Here is a 23683-nt window from a genome sequence, read left to right on the forward strand (position 1 = left end):
CTTGAAGCTGCGGAAGAAAGATTATTCTGCTCTGTCTCCCAGTGACCCTCCTGGGACAAGGAAAGTTTCAGAGCAACGTCCAGCCCCCTTTCAATAAGGCTTCGCCCCTCTCAAAATTTAATAATTTTTTTTATAAAAAAAAAAGGAAAAATGTTTTTAATTTTTTTGGTTCCCAGTGACAGGACGAGGGGTAATGGGCACAAGTTAGAACACAGGAAGTTCCGTTCAAATAGACGGAAAAACTTCTTTACGGTTCAGGTGACAGAGCACTGGCACAGGCTGCCCAGGGAGGCTGTGGAGTCCCCTTCTCTGGAGATTTTCAAGACCCGCCTGGATGCAGTCCTGAGTAATGTGCTCTGGGCAATCCTGCTTTAGCAGGGGAGTTGGACTAGATGATCTCTAGAGGTCCCTTCCAACTCTGAAAATTCCGTGATTCCGTGAATTTCTGCAGCTGCAAAGTGGGAAAATAATCTCTCGTACTCAGACTCATGGGGTGCCACAGGTGCAGGCAGGGTGAAGGTTAGGTCCTGAGCAACGAGTAGGCTGGTTCTGCTCACTTCAGAGTTTATCATGGAGCCCCAGACCCAGCTGTGACTGCACCTGCAATCTTTTGCTACCACTTCTTTTCAAACCTGGCTTATTATAAATAAAAATAAAACTAATGCATCACTGAACTTTGGAGGCAATTGGTTATAACTTGACTGGGAAAAAAAATGGCCACCTACTGTTTACCTTAACTAAAGTCCATGAAACAATCCGCCCATCCGAAGAGACAGAGAAGAAGTTCAAATTGTTGTCCATGTCATCCTTCTGCCACTTGACCTTAAAACAAGAAGACAGTCCCAGTCAGCACAGGGCACTCAGCATTAGCAGGACAGAGTCCCATGCCCTCAGAAGGATCTTCTGAAATCCCTCTGAAAAAGCAGCTGGCTTCCACCCCAGATGCCTGATGCTGGTGCATCGCATGTATGAACACACTTACCGCTGCAGGCAGTTTCAGAAGTGCCCCCAGCACTTCCATCAGTCAATTCCCTGCAGGTATGCTGTAGAGCAGGCAGAGCCCAGCACCTGGGGACTCTGCACCTACCCACAGCCATCTTCCTCCAGCAGCGACAGGAGTATTGCCATCAAGGATGGGCCTAGTGAGGTGTCTGAGCTACACAGGGCTCTGCACTGCAGCACAACACCATCCCAGGGATCCCTAGGACATCTCCAGACAACACCAGCAGTGCTGCAGAAAAGTCCCCAAGACACCTGAGTACATCACTGACCCTGCCCAAACTAACCCTTCTCCATTTGGCTAATTACTCCAAGTGCAGTGCCATATGGCTACCCTTCAGACAGAGAACCTCAAATTAGCTTTCTGTTCCTACATGGGGTGCACACAAGCCCTTGCAGAGAACGTGTGACATGGGTCCTTGGGGCACTTCTGTTTCAGGGAGATTAAAATGTCTCCATTAAAATTGAAATCCTCCCTACACCTTCAGAGCATCTGTCTGCCTGGTAAGGAGATTTGCCTTTTGACTGTGACAGCTCAGCAGGAGAGATTAGAACTCAGATAAATGGCTTACAGTTTAGAAGAGACATTTCAGTTAGACCAAAAGCATTAAGAACGCTCAATTTTCAGATCTGGGAATTCAATCAGACTGAAGGGAAAAGGATGACTTGTCACTGGGCCTGTCAGCACACACTCTTGTGGGCATCTGTCAGTTCAGGATGGGGACAAGCACTTCAGCAGGTTCTCCTGAGGTTTTCAAAGGTATATCTGTTTCTGTCCAAGCAGTGCAGCACATACATTTCGCTAAACATTATCCCATAAACATGATAAATGAGCATGATTATCCTAGATTTTACTAAATATCTATGACCAGCTATTTATCTGGTATCTATTTCAGAAAACAAGCAGAATTCTCAATACTTTAATCACACAGATTGGGTATTCTGATGGTACTTCCTTGGGAAAACCAGTGTTAATTCTATTTTGTAAAATTGTTTATACTGTGAAGTTCCATGGAGCAAGAGACTCATCAAAGAGTAATTAATCCTCTAGTGAACAGGTTTCCTACCTAGAACACACTATTCTGAGGAAGAAAAAAAAAATCATAAAAGGAATCTATCTGAGAATACATCAAAATGCCAGTTTCATGTCCATAAGACGCAGCTGAAGAGTCTCGAGTGGCAGATACCTTTGAACATCCTTGCACAGGAGAAATTGTAAGTCTCCAAGTGGAACCACTTCTGCTATCCGGCATTAAAGGAATGGTGTAATTCAATATGGCCCGGAATAAAATGGCTAACGAGAAAAAGACAGGTTCAACAGCACATATGGAGAATGGTGATTTCCAAGGCTGGCCATCATGCACAAAATGTGCTGGGTATATCTATTCCAGGAACATTTCCCTGGGATCATGAGCTACTGCTGACAATGACGGTCACCAGCAGTTGCTTCAGATGAAGGTGTTGGTGTAGTGAACAGATTTAATTCAAAGTGAGAAATGCAGAGTTCAGGGGCAACTGGTTACAAACACATGCTCATACTGGGCACAGAAAAAGGATCATGTTTCGAATCAGAGCTTTTTAAAATGCCTCTGTAAAATTGTCTGACAATAAGATGTTTTTAATTGCATGTCCAACACAGCTCTTCTCTAACTCACATTCTTCCGTTTCAGTCTGCTTTCCCAAATATTTGAGAAAAAAAGTCACACTTCCCAGCCTGCCTCTAAGGCAAACTGACTTCACCTGGGGTAGGGGAAGCTGTTTCTCAAGAGAGTATCTCCTACGAAAACACTGCAAAAGTTTTGCCATTTAAACCTGTGAACAGCTAGCACAAGCAGTTCAGATGTCCTCTACTGGGACAGGACTACACTGCAAGAAAAGGGGCTCTCCAGTATCTGAAGCCTGCAGCCTGAAGCCTTGAGCTGCATGTGGAAGACAAATGGAGGTGACACATACCTGTACTGTAGTCAGCACGGCTCGTCCTGAAGTCTAGAGACACCATCCAGGTTGCTGACACAATGCACACACTAGGATCAGAGCTGGTCCGGACCCCCTCTGAAGGGAGAGTCCCAGCTTGCCCCCTGCCAGAGCGTATGTCCAGGCACTCATTAGTGAGCTCTGCTCAAGCTGTGCAGGGGCTGCTGCAGCCGAGCTCCCAGCTCTGCTCTTGCCAAGTACAGTGTAGGCATTTTGCACTTGAGCTAGAGCCAAGTGACAGCCCATCACACTAGTGGAAGATACATGCGTGAAGACTCAGCGGCTAGAGCCCACCCCAATCAACCCATGCAGACACAACTCCTGAGTCCTCATGTCTATGCTAACATGTTGCAGGAAACTTGCCTGGAGGTGACCAACAACATAAGTGCTATCATGTCCTCATGATGTTTTTTCCCAGACCAATTCCTTTCAGCATTCCCCAAGCGAAGAGCTTTTCCCAAGGGTTTGCCCACTCCAAATACCCTCTCTCTGATGGAGATCTACTCAAGTTTTCTACTATCAGTACTCGTCAGGTCTCACAACTACTTCTCTTCATCCATTACACAGACAGGTGTAACAACAGCCCCAAAAAGCAAGTAGGCTGATTTGCTTGGCGTACTCTTGCTCCTACATTCAGAGCAGCCAAGACTACCTGAGTTAGGTACATATTGTAGACAGCTTGAACACAGTTCCTCAAGGGCATCAGCATTTGCCCTCAGATGGTTGTCAGCAGCTCTCAGTGACATTAGCCTGAATTTCAGAAAACAGAAATTGGCACTTAATACTTTCAATTTTCCTTCAACACCTCTGACACATTAATAGTGTTTGTGATCTTTTTTCTCCTGATCTCTGAATCCCATGAACACTTATTAGAGTAATTAGCCTTCATGATACTGCAATCAAATCGGGCATCTGCTCAGAACTGGCCTTTTCTCTGCTCCCAGAGGCTCATGAACGTGGCACAACCTCCTGTCATTAGCAGTATCCGTGCTGTGCGGGGTGGGGCACTTGACAAGAGAACCAGGCAATTGTGTGTGTAGTGGCAAGAAGTTAATTCTTTCCTGAGGCATGTGATAATCAACATAGGATTTTGGCTGCATGAGACAGTTTACAACAGAAGTTCAATTATGCTACAGTAAGAGTAAAGAACCACATAAGAAAGGAAAGTGTGTGTGAACAGCAGAAAGAAGACAAGTAAATATAAAGCAGTAGGTCATTTACTGTGCCTCATTGTGATGGGACCTCTAATAAAATCAAGGATCTGCTATTTTTCCAGTGTGATCTCTAACCTGACTATTTTTGCAGTGCAAAATTAGTGTGTGAAACTCATTACTGTGAGAAGAGCCTACCACTTTTTAACTTTTATCTTTTAAAGCCTGTTTATTTATAAAGAAGTTGAGACTATTCAAACCTCTATTTGTTCATAGAAAAATAAAGATTGAAGCTTGTATGTTCACTGCCAGGTGTGTACAGCAGGTTAGCAGGGCAATAATACATTAATTCCGAGCAAGGGAATACTATCATCTTTGTCTATGGCAGCCAGTAATGGCTCCTGTCCAGCAAGAGATTACTCCATTTATCCAATCTGATTTGAAAATCCCCATGTTTCTGATGCCATTCCTACAAAAGAAATAATGCTTGATCAGTTCTCACGGCACAGAGGCTGTTAGTCTCTCACACACACAAAATACAGTTGGTCAAAATCATCCCGGGCCATAAGCCTGCCTTGAGCACTTTGCAGGCAGCCACGGGCAGGATTTGCCTGCCCTTTTTGAAAGGTGACATCTGCTACTGCAAACACAAATCGCTCCGGCTGGTCCTCGGCTTGCCAAAGCTCAACTGTGGGGTGCCACATGCAACACATGCTCATAGACTAATGAGCAATTCCTTCCCTTTCTATTAATTATCCTTCAAGGAGCCCTTTGCCAGCACTGGAGTACCACATCCCTGCTGTCACCTGCCCTAAATGAAATAAGAGCATTTTGGTCATTCAACGCCTAAAAAACTGAATAAAGTCTGCCACAGGGAGAGGAAAGACAAACGCATTATCAATTCCCCAGGTGACCCTTACACGAACTGGCCAAGTGAGATGCGTGAGACACTCAGATGACTCCAGCAAGCAAATAACTCCTTGGGCTGCTGAGGAAAGTCCCTGCTGATATGACCTGGAGACAAATTCCTTTCAGTCCAACTTGGCAATCAGTACAGTCCTCAGCAAAGCCATCATGGCAACACAGGGTTTGGAGGGACCCAAAAATGATATCCATTCTGCTCTGAGGCAGGATCAGACATAACCCTGCCGTTGGTGACCACTCACATAGGCTGTTCTCACAAGTCTCCAACAACAGGCACTGAACAACTTCCCTGTAAATATGTCAGTGCTTACTTGGCCTTATACAGGAAAATTCCTTTATCACAAATCAAGCCAATTACTCCTTTCCATCTCCCCAGTGGACACAGAGAATAACAGTTTATTCCCCCTTCTGTAACAGTCTTCAAATGGGTAAGGAAAGGTTGCTGTGTCCTCTCTCTTTTTCCCAACCCAATAAAACCAATTGCTTCAACTGTTGCTTCCAGGTTCTACTCCCCAAGCCTTCACCATTCCTTTTCTTCTCTTTCAGCCTTTCTCTACAGCTGCAAACACATGGTACAGGGCCACCCCTAGGCACTAGCAGACAGGAGTTACAACCTCCCCTATCTTATATTCCTGCTAATAAATCAGAATGACACATGTCTTTGCGCAACAGTATTGCATTGCTGACCACTGGGCGGTGATCTGCTATACTCTCCCCTTCTGGCACCCTGCTGCCTAACCAGTCATCCCCTGTTTCATATCTGTGCATTTAATTTCCTCTTTCTAAACATAGTATTTGCTCTTCTCTTTATTGGACTTCATCACATTGATTTTGGGCCTTTCTTCCAATTTATCAAGATCGTTTTGAACATAATCATGTTCTGCAAAGTGCCTTGTCCTCCCAAGGGGGGTTCCCTATACTGTAATTGGAGTTGTTAATGAAAGTATTGACTAAAAGAGATCAGGACTGACAGCTGGAGGGTCTTGCTTGAAGCGTCTTCGGAGTATGACAGCAAGCTTTGTATAACGGCTCTTTGAGCACACTGCCTGAGCCACCCGAGCAGCCTCTTTATGATGATTTTACCCGATTCATATTTCTCTGCTGTGGTTATAAGAATGTCACTGTGTGAGCCTGGATCAAAAGCTTAGTTAAGTCAAGATAGATAGAGGTGATAAGCTTGACTGCCTCCCCCTTCTTCATGAGGCCCATTTCTCTAAAACAAAAGAAAAAGAAGAAATTATACTGGCTTGACAATTTATTCCGGACAAATCCATGTCGGCTTCTCTGAATCACCTTATTATCTAGACATTTACAAACGGTTTTACCATTTGTTCCAGTGTTTTTCCAGTCATTGAAATTCATCTGGCTGGTCAGTAATTCCCTATGTCCAATCCTACCATTTTTCTCTGGATACTCTTTCACTTCTTCCAGCACTTCAAGACCTTTTCTCCTTTCCATGGCCATGCTTGTCCTACAAGCCAGAGTGCAGCCTGGTGCACTGCTGTGCTATATCAACCACACTTTGCGTGTCCCTGTGGCTGGCTTAGGATGCCTCTAGCCTGGGTGAATTGTCCAGATACTGGTCTCTGGGCTGTGGTACCCTGTTCATGCCACCGTCCCTCCCGCATGCAAGGATGCTCCCTTTGAGGAAAGCACCTGCAGAAACCTCTTCTGCCAGACATCGGCTCTAGAGAATCCCTGAAAAGTGTTTCGGGATTGATGACAGCACATTTTATATCTACCACTATTCCAGTCTGCCCACATCACAGGTATGCGAATGTATGTGAGCCCATAGGCAACAGCAGAGTGATGCTTCCCTTCATTCATGCACTAGAGCACACCCCAACCCTGCCTCTGAGTCAAGGTACTCAATCCGCTCAGGTGCTATAAAAGGGCTTGCACATAAACACCAGCCTCTGCTTAAAATACAGGATAAATGTAGCCCCAAAACTCCCTAAAATGCTTGTTAATGATTTGCAATTGCTCTGGCTAGTTCATTAAGTACTACAGGGTATGTTTAAGCAGATCTTGCTGATGAGCATGAACCTGTCTCATCTAAATATTCTTTAACGTGCCCTTTCCCTATTCTGACCCTTGCTTTCAGTCTCTTGTTACATTCATCATACTAAGCAGCCAGTCTCAGATGCTTATTGTAAGATTAAACAATACAACATCAAATATTTCATCCTTTTCCATACCACTCAGTATTAGCTGAAAGCTTGCTTCAGTAATGAGCCTACATTCTTCATTCCTTTAACATCTGATATACTTCCCAAATATTTTCCACTTCCCTTTTATGACCAGGATAATCACAGCCCATTTTGCACCTTAACTTTCTCTGTATTAATTTGTCTTTGTGCTTTTCTCTAATATTCAGCTTTAGACACGTCCTTGTTTCTATGCTTCAAGAGTTTCTTTGTAATTCACTGCTGAGCTCTAGATGTGGCTGTACGGACCCCTCTCAGAGAGCCTGCCATTCTGCCCAGCCCGGCAGCTATGGGAGTTCACCCATTTGGCTCCATAGCTGAATGGGGCCACAGTCTCTTGCAGGAGCCCAGCTCTGCCTTACAGGAGCACAAGTGCTTCCCAGCCCCTCTGGGCTCTCCCAGCCACCATGTTTTCATAGCTTGGGCACACAGGGCTAAGCAGGGAGATTCAGACACTTTTCCTTACACTCACACTGGCTGAAGACTTTTACTCAAGGCTTCCCACTGGCAAACATCTGGTCCTTGAGCCACCACAAACACAGCAAGGGAACAAGCCCTCAGCTCACTCTAGCTTTGCCTGCCCTGGCAGCAAAGCACAGACACAAACCCACTGTCAAAACCACATTTCCCCAGTGTCTTTATGCACAAACCTGGGCCAGAGCAAAGCAGCAGCAGAGCTCTGGGGCTCTCTCAAGGTAGAAGAGCTGAACATGTGCTGTGATTTAGCAAGAGCACAAGGTCCCATGCATGCAGTTTGGCTGCATCCATCACACAATGGCCTAGGTCACCAGATGAACACATTGTAGATGCTTGCAGAGGCCAACCAAACTCCAACCAGGAGTACCCACCCAAACCTGGACATTGTAGTCAAACAGTGGGCACCTTTGTTCTGCGTAGAGGATACTTTCTCCGTGCCACTGCTATCCTGTTTTTTAGTCTGCCTGAGCATCATGCTGAGGGCTCATGCTGAAGAGCCAATCTACAATAAATTGCTTCATAGGCCACAGAATCATAGAATACCAGGTTGGAAAGGACCTCAAGGATCATCTGGTCCAAACTTCCTTGGAAGAAGCACAGTCTAGACAAGATGGCCCAGCACCCTGTCCATCTCAATATTAAAAGTGTCCAATGTTGGGGAATCCACAACTTCCCTGGGGAGATTATTCCAATTATTTCCTCTTGTGTCTAATCAGAATCTCCCCAGGAGTAACTTGTACCCACTACCCCACATCTTTTCCTTGTAAAAAGGGAGTCTCCATCTTCTGTGTAGTCACCCTTTAAATACTGGAACATGGTGATAAGGTCTCCCCTAAGCCTTCTTTTCCCCAGACTGAACAAACCCAGTTTTCTCAGCCTTTCCTCGTATGGAAGGCTTCCCAGTCCTCTCATCATCTTTGTGGCCCTTCTCTGGACCCTCTCCAGCCTGTTCACATCTTTTTTGGACAGCAGGGACCAAAACTGAACACAGTGTTCCAGGAGTGGCCTGACAAGTGCTGAGTAGAGTGGGATAATGACTTCTTTATATCTGCTGGTGATGCCCTGGCTGATGCAACCCAGCATCCCGGTGGCTTTCTTTGCTGCAGCAGCACACTGTTCACTCATATGGAATTTGTTGTCCACCATGACCCCCAGGTCCCTTTCCACAGAGCTGCTCCCCAGCCAGGTAGATCCCAGCCTGTGCTGCACTCCTGGATTATGTTTTCCCAGGTGCAAGACCTTACACTTGTCCCTGTTGAACTTCATAAGGTTCTTGTTAGCCCACTCTTCCAGCCTATCCAGGTCTCCTGCAGGAAGTGGTCACTTCCCCCCACAGTTTGGTATCATCAGCAAACTTCACCAGGGTACACTTGATTTCATCATCCAGATCACTTATGAAGATAGTAGACAGCGTTGGACCCAATATCAATCCCTGGGGGACCCCACTTGTGACAGGTTGCCAGTTTGAAAAAGAGCTATTTACCACCCACCTCTGGGTGAGGCCTGTCAGCCAGTTCCCACCCACAGCACAGAACACTTGTTTAGACCATAATGCATCAGTTTCTCTAGGAGGAGGCTGTGGGAAACTGTATTGAAAGCCTTGGAGAAATTCAGGTAGACAATGTCCACTGCTTGCCCCACATCAGCCAAGCAGGTTACTTTGTTGTAGATGATCAGGTTTGTCAAGCATGATATATTCCCTTGCTGAATCCATGCTGGCTTTTCCCAACCACATACTTCATTTGACTTGTGATAGCCCCCAGGAGGATTCATTCCATAACTTTCCCAGGGACTGAAGTGAGACTGAAGGGCCTATAATTTCCTGGATCCTCCTTTAAGCCCTTCTTGTAGATGGGGGTGACATTGGCCTTCTGCCAGTATTCTGCCAGTATTCTGGCAGTATTCTGCCCCTGATCTCCACAACTTCTCAAAGATTACGGAGAGAGGCTTCGCAATGATGTCAGCCAGGTCTCTTAATGACCTTGGGTGATTAATGTCAGGGCACATCAATTTGTACGGGTCAAGCTCCTGTAACAGTTCACATACCAACTCTTCTTCCCCTGACGGTGGGTCTGTGTTTGCATCAACCTGGACTGTTGTTCCCAAGGCCCAGGGCCCAACGGTGCTGGTAAAGACAGAGGTGAAGAAAGTGTTGGTAGAACTTCTGCCTTTTCAGCATTATTGGTGATTAACTGACCTCTCCTGTTTAATAGTGGGCCAATATTTTCCTTCTGTTTCTGCTTGCTTCTTATATACTTGAATAACCCTTTCTTGTAGTTTTTGACATCTCTGGTCAATTTCAATTCAAGCTGAGCTTTTGCTTTTCTAACTAGATCTCTGCACACATCTTCTGGAGCCAGCCTGATGTCTCCTGTGCTCTAGTGTGAATATTCTCCTGGACTCGCCTACAGCAGTCTCTGATTTGATCTAAGAAGCAGTTCTCGTTTCTTCCCTCTGTCACCTCCAAATGTGCTTCTTGTTGGTTCCTGCCAGCGACTTTCAGCAGAACATCATCTGGAAACATCAAGTCATTACCAGCAGAGAAGAAATCTTTCACATTCTCCTCCTGTCAATGACAAATTGCCATTTTTTTGTTTATTCCCCTCCCTGTGTCACTTGCCTCTGCTGTTTGCCCAAGGGATCTGCTGTGGTGAAAGTCTCCTAAGGCAGGCAGCTCATCCTGAGTCCGCTGACTTTCTGTTTTGCTGGAGCAAATAGTTTGTCCCTCCTTGCTGCTGAGACAAAGTAGTGCTTCTATAACAAAGTCCCCAGATGCCCTCCATCAAGGACATTGCCGGCTATTCTTCGTTTGCTGCTTACCATGCACCCCAGCCTGGCACAATAAGTGGGCCTTGCTACCAGAAGTGAAGCCAGGGCCAGGCACCTGGAGGAGGATATGCAAAAAAAAAAAAGGCTGCTCTCCTGCAATCAGTCACAAGAGACCCCCCAAAATTATTCACTCGGTCATCTAGAAAGCACAGGCTACTTCACTCACATGCAAAGTAACTCCAGTGTCAGTCTTTATGCAGCAAGAGACAGGCAGAGCAAGTTTTAGAGGTGAGAAGCAGGGCAGTGTCTGGGGTCTTCAGTACTAACTTGGACAGTGGTGCAAGTTTTCCTATGTGGAGGTGGGAAGAAGGAAGACAGCTTCACTGCTCACCATGGTTAGTTGGGATAAAGGCAAAGGGTGAGCTAAATCCAGATGACTCACTTTGACTCAAGGCAATAACGAAGATTTTAAAGAATTGTGATAACTGAATACAGTAGGCTGCTTACTCCAAGATTTAGGTCAAAACAGCCCAGTCAGCCTCTTTGGCTAAGTCTATACACAGGGGAGAAGGAGCTCCTGGGTCCTGATTACACTTTGGCCTCCTGCACTGTGGCAGGAGAAGATTTGTCTATGCCCTGGCTGTGTATGGGTCTGGGCTTCCTGCCAAAGGTAAACCCGGGCAGGCAGGCAGGCAGGGAGAAGCCATGGTAAGCCCCAGTTGGTCCCTCAATGAGGGGAGCCTGAACCATGGGGTGACCAGCATGCCCATCTTGGAGCCAGGATGGCAGGGTACAGCATAAAGGGCTCCTGCCCTGTGGTGCATGCTCAGAAAAAGAGATTGCTGGTTTTATCAGGGCTTTTTACCATTCCTATCTATTACACTGGGAAGCAGAGAGCATTTCTGCTGTGGAACATCTAGCAAGAATGAAAGATCTCCAAAAAAATAAGAGTTTTGGTCAACAATGTCACAGAAGATATCCTTGATTTTGTTCTTAGAAGCCCTGCTATGAAAGTTTAGTCCCTGTCCCCATCCACATCCCTGAGCTTTAGAAACAGTGCTGGTAAAAGCACAGTGAATGGATGAATCCAGCCACAACTGAAGAGGAGTGGCTGCCCCAAAGAGGAATAATCAGGCCTGCCGTATGGGGAGAGATGGGCTGCCACTGTCAGACTCGAGAGCCTTTGCACATCCAGAAGCCTCACGGAGAAAAACAACCCTCATGATCTGGGGGACACTATCACCTTTCTGCTGGTGCCTGAGGTGCCTACATGGGAAAAAAGTTGGAGACTCTCTTTTGAGGGCAAAGTAACTTTTCAGGCCAGAAGGCTGGTGCCTGCATGGAGCCAAAATCATATATCCCAGAAAGGTTCATCTGAGCTTCTGCGTCTTTAGACCCCATTTATTGTTTCCAAAGAGGAAGGCAGGACCCATGATGAACCACAGGTAAAGCACAAGTATTAAGGCCTTTCTTCTTTCAGTGCTATAGAGAAAGATAGACTGTAACTAGACATTTAACAAAATTAACTTCGAGGAGCACAGGTCAGAATGCTGAGATAAGACATATATATCCAACTCTGCAAGGCCTGAAGAAATTCTGCCTAGGGTGCTTAAGGGAGCAGCTGAAGCAATCTTGGAATCATTAGCAATTATCTATGAAAACTAGAAGGCAGGAGAGGTCCTAGAGGATAGGGACAGGGCAAAAATGTCCCCAGGAAGCCCATAACAAAACCTGTCTTGAAGGACAGGTTAAAGGACTGTGGATCAGTCAGCCTAACACTGAACTTTGAGAGCTGGAACAAAGTACTAAGTCATCCATACAGGATAAGAAGATAAGGAACAGTGAATATGGGCTTGTCAAGGAAAGATCTTGTCAAAAAAAATATATTTCCTTCCTTGGCAGGGTAATGGGTCTAAAGGTTTACAGGCAAGGAGTAGCTGTGATTCTCCTTTAATTTTATAAGGTTCTTGGCATACTCCCTGTGATGTTTTCAGAAGCAAGCTAAGAAAAGGTCTAGATAGAATTAATATGAAGTGGATAAGTGATTGAAAATGAATTTTCAAGAGTTATAATCAGTGATTTCCTGACCACTTGGGAGAACATCTCTAGAGGGTTCCCACAGGGACTGTCCTGGGTCCAGTTCTATTCATTATTTTCATTAGTGAGTTGCATAGTGGATTGCAAAATACACAGAATATTTGCAGGTGGCATAGTTTAGAGACCGAGGATTCTGTTAGGATCAGGACTCAAAGTTATCTTGACAAACTGGAGACATAGTCTGAAAACAATAAGGTGAAATGTGATAAAGAGAAATGCAGAGGGACACAGACAGGAAGAAGAAAGCATATGACCATGTCAAAATTAAAGAATTTCTGACTAAGTGACAGTAGTGCAGAAAAGGATCAGAGGCTGGTGCAGGAATCAGCAAAGTGATACTGCTGGAGGGGTGGGGGAATTATGGAAAACCTTTTCACATGTATTAAGAGGCGTGTACTGTGTAAGGCATAGTGTGTAATAACTCTAGTCTGTCAGTATTGGTGAAGACAGCTAGACTGCTCAATCTCATTTTCAAGAAAGCATTTCAGGAATGATATCACAACATCTGTGATGGCATGATGGGAAGAAGACACTCTCAAGGCCTTTGCCAGTTCTCATTTCTGTGATTCATGAAGAGTTCCCCAGTTCTAGAAAGGAAGGTTCAGTCTGATTTTAAATTCAGTCTCACCTCTCACGAGTTTACTGCATGTCACGTTCAACCACACTGTGACTGCTTTATTCACTGCAAAAGATGAGTCTACTTTGTATAGCAGACAAGTCTTTTGAGTGTGAGTAAAAGCCAATGGAGAGATATAAATAAAATTTACTTTGATTTACATACATATTTAAAAACTTAAAAATAAATTCATTGAAAAATGTTCCTACCTTAAAATCTGGGTTTTCTTTTAAATGCAAATGCTTTGGTTATGACTGTTACGTATGTCTCAGTAATCTGCAGATAAGGGAGCTGCTAAGCAAAAGACGGTTCTCAGTGCTATTCTGTCCTTTGTAGAAAAATTTGTTGACGTTCTACTGTAAAATCATGCAACATGACAGAATGGATCAATGTGCTTGGGAAGTAAACTTGTGTCCACGACAGAACCCATCAAAGAGATAAGGTCTGCAAGGACTAACTCTTCCTAAAGGTGAGCCAGTAATATTTAAATACTTGGCTGTACTGTTTGCATTAGAGAGGAAATGGTTTAGACAGCTGATGAATGTCAAAATGTTCGAAGATCCCAATGCCTTCCAGTCAGTTTGGGCTTCCTTCATCTCTCTTACATCTTTAATGAGCAACTCTGACCTAAGGTACTCCCTGCCATCCTATCTGAAGCAAAGTAGGGATTTACTCAGATGTCTCCTGACTTTATCTACTGTCTTTTTGTGTAACACAGCTTTTCTGATACTAAACACGCTGGTTAGGAGGGTCAGGGTGGCTGACAGGCTTGGTAACAGTAGATAGGTACTGAAACAAAAGCAACTGCTTCATTTACAAAGAAGTTAGGCAGGTCCAAGGCAGCCAGCTTGGTAGGACCATATCTCACCAAGCAAGGATGCAGCAAGAAGAATTCTTCAGCCTACTTCTATGACAACCAAAAGCATCTCAAAACACCCTAGAAGAGAAGACACAGTACAGCAATGCCTGTGTGCTCCTGGAGCAGCCCTCAGCTGCAGGCCATCAGTCACCTGCCTCATGGGCATGAGGCTGGCTGATGGCTTTATTCATGGGTACTAGCAAATACCAGGCTTATTTGGTGGAAGATGGTTGCTTCTGCTACAAGCAACAGCAGAAACTTTCCATCTAAAAAATGTACAAATGCCTTCTCTCATTCTAGCATCATATGGCTACTTGCAAGCTTTACTACAAGCTTTACTGGGGTTTTCTCCCCCAAAGTCCTTGAAAGCTTCCTGATATTCGAGTGGAAAGAATTAGATGTGTTCGCCAGCAATGAGGGCACACTGTAAAATACACTCTCATGTCATATTTAGCCCCATAAATGCTCCTCTTCTGAAAATTACTTCTCTCCCACAGCTATATCAAGTGCCCTCCACCTTGATGGCATTTTCCTGAGACTTACAGCACCAGGCATCGTCTCTTGAGGACCAATGAACTCAAGGGCACAAGATCAGCAGACAGGAGCAAAGAATCAGCCTTCACACACCACCCATGAATTTGGGGTGCAGGAAAAGGGTAGCAAGACTTCTCCTACCAAAGAGCACATTTGGTGATACCTGGAGGGACTCAGCACGGAGCTGAGCAGAGAGAATGGCCACGGGAGCACCACTGATGCAAGGCAAAGGCCCAGCCTGGGGCCTGTGCATCACTCATGCTTCAGAGTCTAGGATTTATCTGGAGGAAGCAGAGCTCAGTTATAAATAGCACTGGATAAGGCTGGCCCTACTTTCAGTTTGTTTTCTTCCTGCTGGGATTCGGATGCTCTGCTTTGTACAGTGTGTCACCAGGAATCTGCTTGCTTATTCCCCTCACAGCACTTCCCACTGTATTTATTAGGCTGGTATGTTAACGGCCGAAGAGAATTAGAATCTCACCTGTTTGTCCAGTCGGTGCTTGTGTTCCTGTGTCAAACACAGCATGCAGCTGAGTGATGGGTGCCAGAGGCCAGCAAAGCTCAGGGGTATTTAACCAATTGGAATTCACAGCTCTCGGTTTCAATTCTGACTGTGCTCATTGAGCAAGATTTCCAATTTACAGACAAAATACGAAGTTCTCCGCTCCATGTGCAGGGAAAGCAGACACACACGGCAGGCCGGCTCACATCCAAATCCCCAAGCTGTCTGATGCTGCTAAATCAGAGACAGCATCTGTAATGTGCCTGACAGAAGGTTGCCATCATCACAGGATTGAGTGGGTTTGCAGCAGGGATGGGGAGAGATGGCCCCTGGGCCTGCTGGGTGCTGAGGGCCCCAGGTACCACACGCAGTTGGGGCAGCTCACTATGGCACCAGGGGTAGGAGCAAGGTGGAAACCATGGCCAGACCCGGCTCTCCACATCTCACTATATATCTGTGCGATCTCCTTGCACTGTCCCTGCCCAGCTTGCCTCTAACTCTGCCCTCACCACTCTCTCATCTCTGTTTCATCCTCTTCAGAGAAGCACTCTGTTGTTTCACAGGCTGCATCAGTGCCATTAAGACCCATCCAGTCCATATGCTTTCACATTTCATAGGCCAGCAAAGAAATACATTTTTCCACTGAGATACAACATAGTATCTTGATTCCTATTAAATATTTAGCTAACTTTTTTGACTGCTATAAAGCAGTAGAACAGGATTCAAAGATCCAAGCACCCAACCAAATGCATTATAACTTCTCTGCCCTTTTAAACCTCAGGCTAACATTTTCCAACATCCCAAGACCTTCATGGAATCTTAAATTTTATAAGTGAAGTTTTCTCCACAAACTAGCACCAGTACAACTATGAGGCAAAGAAAATTACTTATACTTTGCTTGCAGACACCAGAAAAGAAATAAACAACCTGAAAACCCATAATAAGATGGTTTGGATCTTAAATAAAAGGAAAAGGAGGGAGTAGAACAATACAGTACTAGAGGAGAATTTATTTAGCAAGCAGCAGTGAGAGCAGAAGGCAGAAAGTAAGTTCAGCATCTGTATGAAGTACAGACAGAAAAGCAGCATCAAAGCAGAAAAAGCTGCTTTTCAGACCAACGTTACATGATCTGCAAGGGATGCTTTGCAACAGAATTTCTAACACACAAGAATCCATACCCAAGGCACAATTTAAAAATAACCAGCTACAGAAACTGAATCTCCAGAAAGTATAGTCTGATATCATCTCAAAAAATACAACATCGAAGTTAAAAGATCAGGGATTTTGTTCATTATTGTCAAAGATACTTAGGAAGAAGCATTTGGACGCTTACCTTGCCTAACCTTAAAGTGGATCAAAAAGTGTCCAAAAGGTTTTGAACAAGGTAAAAACATACTGCAAAGGATTTTATCCAGCATTGCTGCCACAGCCGTCTCTTGCACTTTCTGCCACCTCCACCACACTTAAATAAGCCCAAAGAGTCTGGATGAATTTCTGTGGCTCAGCAGAGCCACTCCAAAAAATGGTGAAACGACTCTGTGGGAGACAGGATTTCCTCCAGCAGGGCTGTGACTCTGCAGTGAGCTCTCCCAGTGACTAAAGGGACTCTCCCAGCGGCAACCAGAAAGCTACTGCAGCAAGCATGTGGCAACGCTTCCCAAGTACAGCCCTGCCTGCCCACACTTCCCTCCAGGAGAGGACAAGGGAGCAAACACATGACAGGTGTTTGTTGGCCACTAGATGCCTCACAGTGCTACAGTGAGGAGAGCAGTGTCAGGTCCTCGACAGACCGATGCAACTGCTGCTGCAACAGCCTGTTACTGGATGCAGAGTTCAGTGTAGGGAGCACAACTGCAGCTAAGGACTGCTCCAACAAGGAAGTCTCTGATAGATCGAGGTCTCTGGACTCCAGATGCACCCTGGCTTGCCCATGGATGCTCTTCCCACTCCCCTGTACTTCTGTGAATGCACTGAATGACTGAAGTGACCTCTCTGGTGAGGATACAGTGGCCTCCTTTACTCCTGGAACATCAGAGGTTAATTAGACTACTTGCTCTGTTTGCATTGGGCCAGGTATGTGAGGCAGGGCTGGTAGCATGAACAAAGGTAGTAGAAAGCTGGGGCTGGAGAGGAAGGTTCTCTGTGCAGACATTGCACTGACCGAGTATGAGAGATGCAGTTTGCTTGTATTACTCTAGAGGTTTTGTGCTAAATGATCCTCACCATCAAGTTTCTGCTCTACTATGCCTTCAGGCTACATTCTCCCACTTGCTAGCTCAAATCCTGATGCTCCTTATCCCTATTTCTAGTTCAGCCTCCTTAGTTTCAGGTCTCTGTTGTTTCCTTTCTCCTCCAGATTTCTGTTTCTCCTCTAGAGTTATCCCCTAACAGCATCCTCACAGAGTTGAATGAGGTTTTTTCACTGAACTCTCCCCAGCAAACACCTATTTTGTGCTCCTTAGCAGTGAAGGCAACAGGAAGAGCGCTGAGCCTCTTCTAAGACAGCTGATCTTTATTCTGACCTTGATAGCAACCTTCTATCTTTTCTTTTTCTGCTATTTCCTTTGCATCAAATTCTTTGTTTGCCTGAAGCCAAAGGAACAAAATATTATGTGAAGCAGTAACATCTCAGAGGCAAGGCAAGCTGCAAAATCTGTTTGTCTGACTGCAGATGACAGATTTAGGAGGCTACCCGTCACCAGAAATGAAACAATGTGCTGGTGTGACAGTGGATTATGAACAAAATGCTTTTCTTCTCATAAGTGCAGCGAATACAATCAGCTTCCTAGAAAGGCCTTTTTTTGTGAAACTGTGCCCAGCAGCACCAAGTGGGGTGGAGAGCAGCAGGTCATGCTGACTTTAAAGGGATTCTGTAACTGAACTCATCTACTTCCATCAGCAAAACAAGACCTCAGTGAGTCTGGGGTGGTTTCATGAACTGCTAAGATTCAGTGTGGACTTATTTAAGGACTTAGATTAGAAGACAGAAAGTAGAGAGGGAGAAAGAACAACAAAATTACAGGGCAAACTCCAGCGAGTAAGTCTCAGGTGTGTTTTATCTGGTTTACATTTGAGATGGGACTTCCACAGGTTCTACTGGGAAAATATTCTGCAAGCTGACACTCCCTCTAGTTTCCTTTGGCAGTTTGCAGACTACTATCATCCTGCCTTGTCCTTTTTGTCCTAATGCCAAGCGTCACATTTAACATGAATGGCATTGGGTGAAGAATTAGCAAGCAGTGTCCAGCCCTTTCTCCTCCCATGCACAAATATAAGGCAGAAAATAACTCCTTCAGGATGCCACCTGAAGCTCCATGGTATCAGCTTCTTAGGGAGGCCAGATCAGCTTCAGTAAATTAACAATGAATCAAGTTGCTTTTCTAACCAGTAATCTCTCCATAGTAATTCCAAACCACACTATGCACATGGGCAAGCCTGTCACAGCTGAGGTTTGCTCTAAGTACAGCCAAAAGAAATGTTCCCTTTGCAAATCTTAGGGTCAACACTCTGCAATGGGAATTTAGTCAGTAATTCTGATGGTGAGCAAGTAAAAAAAAAAATAATTTCCAAACCTCTGCCGCAGTATTGGCTCTGTACTAGTCCCAGCAGTAAGGAGAAACAATGCCCTTTTGGTTTGATGTGAAAGTGAACTAGAAGGACACGGTGGAAACAAATCTGTTGAATAAGATGTGTTTTAGCAGGCAGATTGAACAGCAGAAACAAATGTTGACACAGCAGATAGTTTCAGTTATCAATCCCTGTTTTTGAACTCTCCAGCTTCCAAACACTTCAAACCTAAAATACTTAGTATACCCCAGTGGTGAAAGGTAACAAAGTCTTGTTCAATATACTCATCAATGACCTGAATGAGAGGACACAAACCTGGGAGGAGTGGCTGACACACCAGAAGGCTGTGCTGCCATACAGCAAGACCTGGACAGGCTGGAGAGTTGGGCAGAGAGGAACCTAATGAAATTCAATAAGGGCAAGTGTAGCAACCTGCACCTGGGGAGGAATAACCTCATACACTGTTACAGGTTGGGGCTGACTTGCTAGAAAGCAGCTCTGCAGAGAGGGACCTGGAATTCCTGGTGGACAACAAGTTAGTCATGAGCCAGCAATGTGCCCTTGTGGCCAAGAGGGCCATTGGTATCCTGGGGTGCATTAAAAAGAGCGTGGCCAGCAGGCCGAAGGAGGTCATCTTCACCATCTACTCTGCCCTGGTGTGGCCACATCTGGAGTCCTGTGTCCAGCTGTGAGCTCACCAGTTCAAGAAAGACAGGGAACTACTGGAGAGAGTCCAGCTGAAGATGATCAGGGGGCTGAAGCACCTCTCATGAGTAGAGGCTGAGACACCTGGGTCTGTTTAGCCTGGAGAAGAGAAGACTGAGAGGGAATCTCATCGATGCATAAATATCTAAAGGGTAGGTGTCAAGAGGATGGGGCTAGACTCTTTTCAGTGGTGCCCAGCAACAGGACAAGGGGCAATCGGCACAGACTGGAACATGGGAAATTCCATTTCAACATGAGGAAAAAATTCTTTACTTTTGAGGGTGACAGAGCACTGGAACAGGCTGCCCAGAGAGGTTGTGGAGTCTCCTTCTCTGGAGATATTCAAAACCCGCCTGGACATGATCCTATGCAAACTAGTCTAGGTAGGGTGGTTGGAGTAGATAATGTCTGAAGGTCTCTTCCAACCTGTATCATTCTGTGATTCTGTGACTCTGTAAGAAAAAAAGCACTCTTTCAACTGTAAATAAACCCTAACCATCTCTTTTTTAAAAAGAAGGGAGAAAGTAAGAATAAAGCTCAGAGGCTGGCAAAGGGAGAGTGTCTATGCTGAAAGCTCCTTACCAGCAGGGTGTCACTTCTGCCCAGAGGAGACTGCTCTCATGGGCTGTGGGTCCCAAAGTCTAGTCAAGTTGTCCCACTTTGACCACCCACATTAACATCCAGAGCCAAGCCCCTGGACTGAGCCATTGGCTAAAACAGATACCCTGTCCACAGACTTGCTTTCTAGGATTACTCAGTGCTAGAGATGATGGGAGTGTGAGGATTTTGCTGTCTATTTGGAGCATTATTTTGATTAAAGTGGGGTTTAGCTTAACCCCACATAGGCTTTTGCCTAGCAGAACATGACAGGTTTGGCATAGTGTCCCAAGAGCTGACTCCTCTTAAGCTGCCAAAGGCAGAGGCCTGAATTCACTGACGCGGGAGACCATTTCTAGTTCTATGTTCCTGTACGACATAAGGTGTGGGTGGTGTATTAGCCCCATTGCACTGCATGCATATACATTCACATGTGTATGTATGTGTTTATTCCCTTCTGGCTTTTGGATCTTAATCAATTGGTAGTAAGGAATTAGAAATGTGTAATTTAAAACAAGTCAGAATTTTCCATTATTTACAATGCAGTAGCACTTAATACATGGAAGACAATTGCCAAATCTATAAGAAGCCATTGCTATGATCTTTAAAAATATGGGGATTGGTATCAGGCAGACAAACTCATTCTTAGGTAACCGAATTAGAAAATTTATATTATTGTATTTTGCTCTTAATAGTGGGCTATGTTACATCAGCTTTTTTTTATGCACACTTACTGAGATATTACTAAGTCACTGAAGATTAAATGGCACAAGAAAAGAGCTGTCAGCCTGCTTTACTCCCTTCCCATTTTGCTTCCATTGTGAAACGGCTGCATTGTTTCAAAAGGAAGGAGCCAGGCAGTCCAAAGAACAAAGGCTTCTAATTGTTCAGGAGAACTTTGTTACTTTTCTAATTGGTCTTCAAAGTCAGGGACCTGCAGTCTCTACAAAAGTGAGGACTGCACAGGGTGGTCTATATGAAAACCAGGCTTCAGAGTAGTTGTGATGTTGGTAGGGGAGAATAAAACATCTTTGAACTAAATTTGAGAAACAAGGCATCACTTTCTAGAATAATTTCATGCTGAATGACAAATAACAATCCAATGTCTCAACCTAACAGACAGTCCTTCATGTTGCTTTTCCTCCCATCAAATGGAGAGAAAAGCTTTTCTAAACCTTCTGGCTGATATTTACAAAAGCTTACAGTTCAGATCTTTCCAACAGAGGTACAAGCTCTTCTGATTGCTGTGCAATCATCTTATTACTACCTGTCCTGGTTCCACCAGCGGTAGGGTTAATTTTCCCAAGGATCCGGCCCGGGATACAGGTATTCCATACCATGTGAGCCATGCTCTGTCTATAGGGGGAGCTGGCCAGGGGAGGGGGCAGGAAACTGCCTCTGGGAGTGCACTGGGGCTTCCCTGGTCCGGTGGGTGAGCGGTAGTACTGTAATAGCATCTGTACATTCCTCTGTCAGTGTTATTGTTGCTGTTTTCCTTTTTCCTTTACTGTTCTGTTAAACTGCCTTTATCTCAACCCACAAGTTTTGCCTTTTTCTCCCAATTTCCCCACTGCTGTGGGGTGGCCTGAGCAAGTGGCCATGGGGTTCTTTGTCGCCAGCTGAGGCCAAACCATGACACTACCCTTGCTCACTAGTTTCATAACAAGTAAAAAACTGTAAAGTTTACTTTATTGGAGAAGAAAACTAAGAATAATGATTCTCAGCACTCAGCCTTTGGAAATAAAACAAACAAGCAGGAACTAGAGTCTACTCATACCTACACCTATCCATATCCATGAGTTAATTTCTCTCCTTTTCATAGCTATCTCCCTACAGTGCCTAATGATTTTTTTCACCTCTGAGCCACATTGCTGCCAAGTGGTACACACAAACCTACCTCTGAAAACCCTGTACAGACTGCTTCTACTGCTGAACGTACCTGCTTCTCATCTGTAGGGATGAGGCTACTAATAACACCCCTTAATCATACTTTGCCCTTGCCAATATCGTGTGGAGCACAAATGATCTGGGATTCTGGCACCTATAGTGTGCAGTAACAACTGTTGACTTCCCATAGCATGCCACAGTAAGGCCATGAAAAGCTGCACATAGGACTTGCTGACAAAGTCTGACAAAATAGCTTTTTTACTGGAATCCTAAATGGCAATGAGAGAAGCTTGGAGTTCTGTGTGTGTGCATGTGTGTGTGCCTGACACATTGTATTATGATAACAACCCATGGCTGGGGTACCATGTTAACCTGTAAGAAGAGCTAAAAATGTTTGCTAGAGGAAAAGCTTTGGACAGACAAGCAACAGATACAAAATTCAGGTCTTCTCTGAAATGTTACATTTGCATAACCTCTCTGTTTATAGCAAGCACCAGTCTTGCTCTTGACATATTCCACATTCATCTGCAGTCCCATCAGGATCCCTTGATTTCTGGGACTTTTATTGGAAGATGCAATAACAAGGAGGCATGGCTTCAGGACAATCCATGCATGGCATGTCCCAGAGTACAAGGAACATTGGCAGCGTGTCAAGAGGTATGACTGCATTAGGCAGCCTAAATCAAGTGACAGCAATAGTTAACAGCAGCAACACCTGTAGCCCAGTCTAGCAAAGCAAATACACACCCGTGCAACTCAACAGGCTCATACAGACTGTGTTGAAATATGTGCTGCCACACTTTTACAGCTATAAACAAGATCAGAAGCATGTATACCTTCCATTGCTCCAATCTTAACTCAGATCACACTGTAGACATAACTACAAGGTCAGCTGGATGTAGCAACACATTCACCCCAGTCCTTCACAATATCATCCATCTGGTGACTCTTTGTGACAGATGCCAGAGTGGCATTACTGTAAGAGTATTACCTGCACATCACAATTCTAAATTCACTAGAATACTTCAAGGTGGTGTGTCTTGAGCCCCAGTGGCAGCAAATTCCACAGCCAGCTGCCCCTGGGTTTACTGTGATTATCAGAGCTCTCTTTTAGGGATGATATATGTGTTATATATATATACTGCTCATCACTTGCTGCCCTGTGATTTTGTACTTGAAACATAAATAGTGTTGCATGCTGGTATATATAAAGGTGATCAGTTTCTCCCCAAACAGAAGTAATTTATAATAATGAAAATTAAAGAGAAATAATTGTTTATAGCAAACTTTTGCTGACATGTTTAGTTTCTGTTGAGGACCAAGGATTCATGCAATTGCTTTGCCTTTCTGCATATTTCAAAATTAGCTTGAAATACAACTTAATAATCAATCACTAATGCATGTATTAAAGCAACACCTTTCCCCATACAGCACTTTTCTTGCTGTGCCCAAACTCAACCCAATTAAAAGCCCATTTAGAGGAAAGGAAAAGCAGCCTTACCTGCCACACTGGTTCCGTGTGCTTTCCTGACTTAGCGCTACTCTTGTAGCTGGGCTGGGAGGTTGCCTTCTTCAGGTTGTAGATGGCCACATTGCCATCATAGAAGCCCACTGCCACAAGGTAGGGGTGGTCATTATGGAAGTCCAGGCACATGATGCCACTCTCACTGCTGAAGACATACTCTGGGAAGGAGGGGTTCTTCATGGTGTAGAGCAGGAGCATGCCCTGGCCCTGCTTCACGAAGTCATCTAAACAAAGAGGAGCTTTCCTGTTAAATCAGTTTCCAAAATCCTCTGCTATTAAGACATACAATCTGA

General features: G+C 44.8%; 1 protein-coding gene across 1 annotated transcript in view; it reads right to left on the minus strand.

The window, feature by feature from the left end:
• The window catches only part of DNAI1 (dynein axonemal intermediate chain 1), a gene marked incomplete at both ends in the record, with an annotated part of 159602 nt that overhangs the window by 62638 nt on the left and 73281 nt on the right, over positions 1–23683 (minus strand). The window contains 2 exons of the mRNA XM_082497836.1: positions 733–822; positions 23367–23614. Of these exons, the coding sequence (XP_082353962.1) occupies positions 733–822; positions 23367–23614 (338 nt within the window). The remainder of the gene's footprint in view (positions 1–732; positions 823–23366; positions 23615–23683) is intronic.

The sequence above is a fragment of the Vanellus vanellus genome (assembly GCF_965231255.1).
Source record: "Vanellus vanellus genome assembly, chromosome: Z".
Taxonomy (NCBI): Eukaryota; Metazoa; Chordata; class Aves; order Charadriiformes; family Charadriidae; genus Vanellus; species Vanellus vanellus.